Consider the following 10,046-nt stretch of genomic DNA (forward strand, 5'->3'; position numbering starts at 1 on the left):
AATTACTCTTAGATGTCAGTAATGGGTCCACTACTGTCTAATATCTGAATTAGTGACCTGGATGATGGAGTACACCTTCAGCAAGTTTTCAAATCATGCAAAATTGGTAAGAGTGGTTGATACACCAAATGGTTGTGCTGTTATTTAGAAGGATGATGGCCTGGAAAGCCTGGAGAAATGCAGAGAGGAACCTCATCAAGTACAACAAAGGAAAGTGAGAAGTTGTGCATCTAGGGAGGAATAAGCTCATGCACCATTACAAGCTCAGAGCTGACTGTCTCAAAAGCAGCTTTGCAGAAAGGGATTTGGAGGTTCCAATGGACAACGACCTGAAATTGTCAGTGATGTGACCTTGCAGTAAAGAAGGCAATGATTCTCTGGGCTATATTTGGAGCAACATTGTCAGAAGGTTGAGGGAGATGATCCTCTCCTCTAGTCTCTAGATATGAGGCCATATCTGGAGTACTGTGTCCAATTCTGGGCTCTCCAGTACAAGAGAGACATGAAAGTACTGGCAATGCTCATCTAGCAAAGGGCCACTGAGATGATTAAGGGCTTGAAGCATCTGTCATAAAAGGAGAAGGAAAGACAGATGATGGCTTAAGGGGGAATCTTATAAATAGGTATAAATATCTGATGGAGTGTAAATAAAATGAAGCCACACTCTTCCTAATGGTACATAGAGACAGGAAAGGAGGAAAAGGTCACAAACTGGAATACAGGAAATTCCATTTAGACATCAGAAAACTTTTTTTTCTTTTTTTCTTTTTTTTTTTTTTTTTTACTGTGAGGATGATAAAACACTGGAACAGATTGCCCATAGAGGCTGGGAGGTCTCCATCCTTGAAGATATTAAAAATCTAACTGCACATGGTCCTGGGCAACCTACTGTAACTGACCCTGCTTTAAATTAGGGTTTGGCCTTGACAGTCTCCAGAGATCTCTTCTAAGACTCAATCATTCTGTAATTCTGTGATGCAGATGCAGAAGAGAGAACACTTGCAGTTAAAATGGCTGTGACAGAGCTATTACACAGTTACAAAGACAGTGCATATTGCATAAATATGCATAAAAAATATATGCATAAATCAAATAAATGATATTTGAAAATTAGCAAGGCATTTGATTTTTTTTTTCTCCTGTTAGTGAACTTTTTTTGTTTGTAGATATAAACATACTTCCATTCTTTGCTGTATTTTTTCAAGTGGGAACATCACTGTGTTTGGTGTTTCTTATTGTGGACACATTGGATTTTATTTTAGATCCTTGGAAAGCTTCAGAGAGCATGGAGCCAATTTACAGCTGCCATTTGCATTGATTCAAAATGCCATGCTGCATATGAAGGACGAGCTTCAGTCTGTCTTCAAATAGGTGAAACTTTTGCTGCATATCAAGACACAAATACTGCACTAAAGGTAGGTGCTAGCTTGAAATGATGTTACTAAAACTGTTGCCATGAAGCCAGACAATACTGTATATTAATAGCTGCCAATTTAGATTAGAAGGTCCATTTCTTTTTTTTTTTTTGAGTAAATCTATCTTCGAAAACCAGAATAAAGTACTTTAGAAGTGCAAATTTTCCTTGAGTAAGAATGCATCTGTGTTCTTTTCAGTTCACTACCACTGCTCCATTGCTAACAAGTCGGGGTGTCATCAATCAGTTAATGGGATATCTGCCTTGTGCCATGAAGGACTATCAACAAGCAATTACTGTTGATCCAAGCTATGCATTAGCCTACTTCAATGCAGGAAATATCTACTTCCATAATCGACAGTTTTCACAGGTAAGTCTACAGTCTGTCTTCATGCTATCTTCAAAGCTTTTTTACTTGAAGAAATACTGTTTGCATAAATCTCTCTAAGTATAATTAACATGAAGCTTTCTTTCATTGACTTTAATGGTCCTTTGCCAGGAGGTGAAACAAACTGTAGTAATTAATAATAAATAATTGCCCTACTACTGTGTATTTTATCATTGATATCAATGAACTAAGGTTCATGACAACTAGGATACAAGTCACAAAAAATTGAAAATGATTGAGATACCAAGGTCTCACTGATGTTCAGTAACTTCCCACACAGCCCAAGTTCCATACATTAAATAACTTGCCCAGGTTCACTATAACACCATGCAAGGAAAATGAAAAGAATCTCCTGCTGATGAACTTCAATCAAAAAGTCAGATCTTCCTCCTGATACCACAGCAATTTTTGAGTTCTAAATCCCCTAATTCGTAAGTATTTTGAGTACAGAAGAGTTGGATACTCTCGTGAGAGAATTTGAAATCTGCTTGAATGCAAGGACCATTTATTATCCTCTGTGCAAGGTGGCCCCTGAAACGATTTTTTTCCTTTGACCTTCCAGTCACATTTCCTGGGCAAAGACTCAGGCTTTTATTTCATTTGTGGTCCAGCAGCTGTGGAAACCCAGAACCAGCACAGATGCTTCAGAACATTTCATTCACTTTAAGTAAATCTCTCCTAGAGTTGCAACTGTAAGCACTTTGATACAGTTGACTTATTAAGGAATTCATCGTGTATAGCCATCATGCCAGACTTGACATATGATTTTAAACCTGGATTGTACTTCATACAGCGCAGGAAGTAGAGCATGTAAGAAAAGACATTTTTATATGTTTCTCTGAGTTAGATTCTTTGTTGCTCTTGAGCTTTAGTTAGACATGGATGAGAAATTTTTTAGGAATCTGAGATCAGTGTCCTGCACATGGCTTCTTTTATGATCATGTGATCTCTTTTCTTTTGTGTCTGGCATTATTCTTCCACAACTGATCTTGCACAGGCTGTTCTCCCTTTTTACTGTATTTCTGTGACTTCTTACTGTCTCAGAGCAGTTGTCTCATTATGAAGAAAGAGTGTAAAAGTAGGTGTTGCATTATAAGCTATTTTCTATGCTAATTCAAATTGGTCTTAGTGTGTAGTTTATTTCTTTGTCAAAAGTCTATCTGGGTGGTGATCAACTTATTTATGGATAAACATACCAGTGCTGTGTCTCTCTTTTCTGTGCACAAAGAATGCTGAACAGAAGAAGTAAAGACCTAAGAATACTAACAACATAAAGAAACAAAATGGAATTTACAAGTTGTATATAAGCCATTTCCTCAGATTTTAACAGCATACTTTCTCCAATTCATGTGTTTTGTAGGCATATTGCTATTATTCCAAAGTATTACAACTTGATCCAAGAAACGAATCTGCTGTTATGAATCGTGCTATTACAAATACATTACTAAACAATACTGAAGAAGCAAAAGAAGACTTTGAGAAGGCAATTGGTCTCTGCCCATTCTCTGCAGCACTGTATTTTTACAGGGCAAATTTCTATAATGGATTGAAGCAATATGAACTAGCAGAGAAAGATGTTTCAACAGGTAATATTTATTTGCCTGTCATGATTATTTTCTGCTTATTTCCTGCTTCTGCAGGGGGTTGGACTAGATGATCTCTAAAGGTCCCCTCCAACCCCTACCATTCTATGATTCTATGATTATGTATGGTAGCATACTAACAATTATGATAACAAGCTATGTGACTTTATTTCACAATTCAGAAAGTATATTTTGGCTAGTATATTTTCTATCTAATTTGATCAGATATTACAATGTGATTGAAAAGAGAAAGTTAAATGTGCTCATTAATTATGAAGTGTTTTCTTTTTCCTCTTTTTTTGCATTCTGTGTATGTGTTCAGACATCTAGGTGCCTAGAAAATGGCATTCAGATAGTTTATTTTATAGATAAACATGCAGTTTAATGCCTGTGCTCTTTGTAGACAAGTTTTGAAACAATATTGAGCTTATAAGTATGTAAATTCTCTTATAAGTATATAAACTTATAAATATACAAGCTCTTCTGGTGGGAATAGGCATGGTTCATAGAGAAGAGGTACTGAATTAAACTTTTATCTTCATCTTAATGAAAATGGAAACTTCTGTTCAGGTCTAAAACAGCTGCACTATATTACTCCATTGCTGCTTTTGTCATTGCTACTAACACAAGATTCATTAGCTCTTGATATACAAGCAAACACTTTCCAGCAACTAAAGCTATATTTAGTTTGTATTAATTTTATTGAAACAAAATTTTGTAATGTCACTTTGATTTGACAACACTTGATTGCACAGCTAATGATCTTTCCTGAAAGCATAAAACTCTTCAGTTTTTTTGTTTTGTTGTTGTTTGGTTGGTTTTTAAATATTTTTTTTTACAAATTATTTTACTTTTGCAGTGAAATTTGTCAAAGTAGCATTTTTACTTCATGGCTTTTCTAGGCAATGTTTTCATAGTGTTGGTGAAAATTGAGTGGATCAGGGAGACGACTGATTTTCAGAAAAAATTTTAAAGCAGAATTTAAAACAGTAGATTAAGCTTTCTAACATGTACCTTTTGATACAAGGAAGGAACTGAATAAGATATTTGGTTCATTGCCATATTCCAGAAGTTGGATGGTGGTAGTTTTCTTCTCTAAAATTTTGCTTATTTCATAGAAATTTGGAGTTTATTCTGTCAGCACAAAATTAAAATGAGATTCATAAATGGCATCTAAAAGAGAAAAAAAATCTGAGATATAAAGTTGCCTACCTCTTGATGTACAATGTGTGTATGTAATATGTTTTCCCCAGTGAAAGCACATTTGGAGCAGAATTTGAGCACTGACAAAAGTTTTTGAACAGTGCTTCTCTTTATAATCGTATAATAATGTTAAAAGAAAAAGTTTCTAACATTCTATTTCTTATTTTTACAGCATTGACAATTCAGCCTAATGATGCCATGATGTATAAATTTAGAGCTGATATCCGTGGTAAATTGGGTTTAAGTAAAGAGGCTGTAGAAGACTACAAACAAGCAATCAGCATTCAAGAACAGATTCATTCCACGTGAAAAGATATCAGTTCTCATACCACTGGGGTTCTATTTACAGATTTCTCAGATTTCTAATTTTAAAAGTCTAACATGCAAAAATAAATTACAATTTATCTTTTTTTTAATATATTTCACATACATTTTATTCTCCTAAATAATGTAATTACCTTCTTTGTGCAAAACTAGCCTGTTATTTAAGAATAAAATGCCACATATAATTTTTATAAGTTAAAGTTGTTCTTTATTTGTTAGATTCAAGAGATAATTGTGTTCTGTGTAAAATGGAGGACAGAGAAGATGAATTTATAGGCAAAATACTTCAGTGATATTTATTATAGAATAATAAAAGTGATTACCCTCCCTCCTTCTTCCCGAATATAAATGCTTACAGTGATGCTAATTGTATGTCAAAATGGGCCATATGGGAAATAAAAATTCTAGGATGGCTACCAAATGCTTCTGATTGATAGCTAGGTCTCACTTTCTTCCTGATCTTTCTATACCTCTTCATAAGATTTCCAATTCCTTATCACTCACATGGTAGAGAAAAGCCATTGTGCAAGGTCCATCTGTTGCAGTGTGTGAGAACTACTTTGAGAACTGAAATTTGAGAAGGACATTATTCAATTTGTAAGTAAAAAGTTGAGGGTACTTGCTTCCACTTAACTATATTACACTGTATCTTGAAGAGATAGGTAAAATCGCATACAAAATAGATCATATTTTTGCATTCTAAACTGTAAGAATGAACTTAAGAACAGGTTCTCTGTCCTCTATCTGGTCACTTAATATCTAGCAAGATGAGAATTTGCACTTGAAAGATCTACAGTGATAAGATGGAGTGGAATAGATTCATCATAATTAGCATATATAAAAGAACAAGTTAAAAAAAATCTATATTTAATTTTTGTTTATTCATGCTTAGTGTCTCTGATGTTTAAAAATAAAAGCTAGTAGATTTATAGATGTTGTAGGATGTTGCATATTAATATTTCTTTCTAGGATTATAAAACATAGAATTATAGAATGCTAGGGTTGGAAGGACCTTTAGAGATCATCTAGTCCAACTCTCCTGCCAAAACAGGTTCACCTAGATCAGGTCACACAGGAATGCGTCCAAGCGGGTCTTGAAGACCTCCAAAGAAGGAGACTCCATGCCCTCCTTGGGCAGCCTGTGCCAGGGCTCCCTCACCCTCACAGTGAAATAGTTTCTCCTTATGTTTAAATGGAACTTTTTGTGTTCCAGCTTCTTTCCATTATCCTTTGTCCTGTTGCTAGATACAATAGATAAAAGGGATGCCCCAACCCCCTGACACCCATCATTTATATACCTGTAAATATTAATGGGATCCCCCCTCAGTCTCCAATTCTCTAGACTGAAATTAGAGCTTTACTTACTAGAAATCTCTTTGGAATGCCAGTTTTTCTTAAAATTAATCTAAATATGTGACCATGGGATGACCAAAACTCAATTTCTGCTTTACTGTTCTCCCATAATTTGAAATAGGAGTTGCTTGTAACAGCTTTTAGAAGTGTTTTACCACAATGCAGTAACAAAAAAACCAAAAAAACCAAACCAAACCAAACCAAAAATCAGGTGGGTTCTAATACATGATAGGGAAAAATCCTTTCCATTACAGAATTCAAGAGTCAGAATAACTGTCAGGTCTGATTAGACCATTGTAGCTTAATGTTTCTGTAAAAAGTTTTATTCTTCAGAGATTTTACTTCTGTGCCTATTATATTGACTGGTATGTTACTAAATCAAAGTTTGTGCAGTCAGCAATGATTGAATAATTATTTACTGCTTTTTCCTTCATGTTTTTCTTATTTACCTAGTTTTTACTTTTTTTTTTTTTTTATATTATCACCTACTCAAGTGGATCAAATGGAATGTACAAAGTATAAATATGTATGTGTCTGTATTTCTGTGCATGATTATCGTGCCTGTCAATGCAAATTGGAGACTTATTTACCTTTTTTCCCGTGTGCAAAGTTGAAGTTCACTTGCAAAATGGTGTTGGAGGTATTTTTGTTCCCTTTCTCCCTCTCCACATGCCTCTTTCAGTGCTCTTTTTCATTGTCTGAAGAATTGTTTATTGATGAAATGGCTAAATTATGCATGATTTCGTGGCCTTTTCCTTTCTTTGACCTCCTTATGAATTACTTGCTGATGGGTTATGTGATAGTGATACCCTCATCATGTACAATGGATCATCAAACTTAAATCAGAATGAAGAGAGGTCAAACCTTTCACTTGGATCCTTTTCTTGTGATATTCACTGTAGATTTTCGTTAGTTTAATCTCTCTTGAATGTCAAACAGAATTTGACATTTAAAATATTTTTATCTTCATATTTGAAAACTGAAACCAGTTTTGACTCACTAGATAGAGTGACTTGACTTACACAATATCAGCTATTTTATTCTCTCTTCTGCTTCTAGTTTTTATATTCTGATGGTGTAGATCTATTTTTTTTAATCCCTAAAAACTGAATATTTATTATTCTATGATTGACTGTGTGGAGTTAAATTTTTAGAGCTTTTAATGCGCTGCACAATGCTTAGGAATTCGCTTGTGTCCCACTGTATTTCCAACTTCATTATTTAACATCACTTTCATTCACAATTGAGAGATCATGTCAGATATGTTTTTAAAGAAAATAAGAATTTATTTGCACAACAGAACACAAAAATTTCAAATTGCAAGGTGAAAACTTACTGCATTATCTGAAAAATAGATTATTGGCTCCTTTTTTTTTTCCTCTAATATTTCTTTTAAATTGATTTTCTGAACGAAAAGAAATTCTATATTTTAAAAAGGTTTTTAGATGTAGGTGAAAATCTTTTGTATAATAGCACTTCTTTCATGTCTGTTTTTAAAAAAATAGATTAATAGTCTTTAATGACTCTCAGAATCATTGGTCCACTAATAAATTACAATTGTATTTTACAGGCTGAACAGTAGCACTTGAACTTCCCTGTTGGTAGGGACTACAGTAGATGTTAAACCGAGGTAGAATCCATTGCTAATAACAGATACAGTAAATTTTCATAGTGGGATTACCGAAGTGATTTTTCTTCACAAATGCAGTTTAAGAGAAGCTCTCATCCTTTGCTATGTGATTGTATTAGTTCTTTTTGGGGTTAAAATCTGATAATCTGAGGTTCATTTTGTTCTGCATTTGTTTCCTTTTATTTTCTTTTTCTAGAGATTCTTTTTGTCAGACTATTTTTAAAAAAACCCAAAACAACAACTGAGAGTTACTATGGAACATCAATTGCATTCGGGTTTTTCCTCCCTCTTAAAAATACTAATAATGCATGCATCACTGTGAAAGAAGTAATAACTGTTTGATTACTAGAGAATGAAGTAGATGACTTCTTATTAAAAGAAAAAAAGGGACCAAAGCAAGTATTTCCATTTGAAACCCAATAAAGGATTAAGAAGTTATGAACATCTTCCACAGAACAGTAAGTTACATAAACACATTTATCAAAAGATTGTTAAAGCATTTTCTTTCAATATTATGTAATGCAATATTATGTAATTTCAATATTATGTAATTTATGTAACACTGTCTCTGCACTGTTGCCACAAGGGCAGACAGAATACTGGATGATCTAGGCTGGTGTGATGAGTCCTTTGGTGAGTCATGACATACCTAGGCCATATGCTATGTGTGCGATAAGAGCATCCCAGGGGAGAGAAAGAAGATTAGCTCAAGTGACATGTTCTATTTTCCATTCTACCTCAAATCAAGCCAGTGCTTGATCATAGGCTCATGTGGACACAAACTGGATTTGGATTTGAGTTGGGAACAGACCAAACCTTGTAAAGCAACATAGATGCAACCTGAGCCATTTTGTGGGATATGAGGAAAAAATATACTGAAATAAATGTTCTTGCAAAACAGGCTCTGAAAAATTCAGTGTGAATAAAGGTGATGTTTTACGCAACTTTATTCAAAAGATGACTCTTACCAAAAAAATGTAGCTTTCAGTAAGAGCATCAGAAGATGGCAGCCTGCAATCTTGAGTGGAACAGCTATGCTCCTGTAACAAACCAGCTACACCAGCAGCCTCTGGCTCTGATAACTGCTGTGAGGTGTTATGGTAAGTATATCAGTATTTTCTAAATGCATCCAATTTTATTAACAGTATTGTTCTCTCACTTCCTTTTTTATATGCTATATACAGTTCTTTTATAATAACTGAGATTATCATACCTCACAAACAGTTGTGTAATATAAAACTGTCATATAATGTAAACATACATGTATATGAACATGTGCACAAGCACATATGAACACTTGCAATAATACAGGTAATACAAGCTTTAAATAACAACTCCTTTCCTGCCCTGATTTTTTTCTCTCCTGTTTTTGAGGTACTTTTCTACAAAATGAGGCAATCAGAAAAGGAAGTCAAACTGTGTGAAACTTTGTAACTGCTCCCAGCAGTTATATTTTGCTGCATGTTTCTTTTTATTTGCTCTATCAAGTCAGTAAATTCTTTTGCTACAAAAAGAAATGGCTTATCACTGGTATCTGTTGGGATTTAAACAATGGTTACACCTCCCTTCATGAGACATTCCTCCTCTCTGGCCTTTTTTGCTCCGTTCTCAAAATGAACACAAAGCTTTGTTTGCCGAAAGTGAAAAAGGTAAAGTGCTTTTCTTCTGAGGAATTAAAACCTAGACCTCAAGCTTAGAGTAGCAAGCAGAGGTTATGACCTCCAAGACCATATCTTTGTCACCTCTAATAAAAGGAGAGTAGGCATCAGGCATTTTCAGAGCTACAAGCCTCATTTCTCTGTTGGATGAGACTCTTAATTGAATTGCAGTTTCTATTTTTTTTTTGTGACTAAATGCATATGTGCATTCAATGATCTTTAAAATCCTGATTCAGAAGTCATTAAATACAATGATAGGAGCCTGACTAAGTTGTGAGTCAAAAGCTGCAGAAGAATGACAAATACTGCTTTGCTTTGCTTTTTCCCCTGTTTGTGAAAACTAGAACGATGTGACTGTCCTGTTATTGAAAAAGATGGTGTTATTTGCCAGATTTCCTGATCTTGCTTGGTACAGTGTGGCAGAGAGCCTATTTACAATTCCTAAAATGTAAATTCATAACATATGAACAACCTTGCAGCAAAGTGTTTTTAT

At 34.4% G+C, this 10,046-nt stretch overlaps 1 protein-coding gene across 1 annotated transcript in view; it reads left to right on the plus strand.

Annotated features, from left to right (window-relative positions):
* TTC6 (tetratricopeptide repeat domain 6) overlaps nt 1–4,897 on the plus strand; it is a 60,991-nt gene extending 56,094 nt beyond the window's left edge. Inside the window, exons 23-26 of the mRNA XM_061998821.1 lie at nt 1,263–1,415; nt 1,614–1,784; nt 3,163–3,388; nt 4,761–4,897. Coding sequence (XP_061854805.1) covers nt 1,263–1,415; nt 1,614–1,784; nt 3,163–3,388; nt 4,761–4,897 — 687 coding nt within the window. The remainder of the gene's footprint in view (nt 1–1,262; nt 1,416–1,613; nt 1,785–3,162; nt 3,389–4,760) is intronic.
* The last annotated feature ends 5,149 nt before the right edge of the window (nt 4,898–10,046 follow it).

Source organism: Colius striatus, chromosome 6, assembly GCF_028858725.1.
Source record: "Colius striatus isolate bColStr4 chromosome 6, bColStr4.1.hap1, whole genome shotgun sequence".
Taxonomy (NCBI): Eukaryota; Metazoa; Chordata; class Aves; order Coliiformes; family Coliidae; genus Colius; species Colius striatus.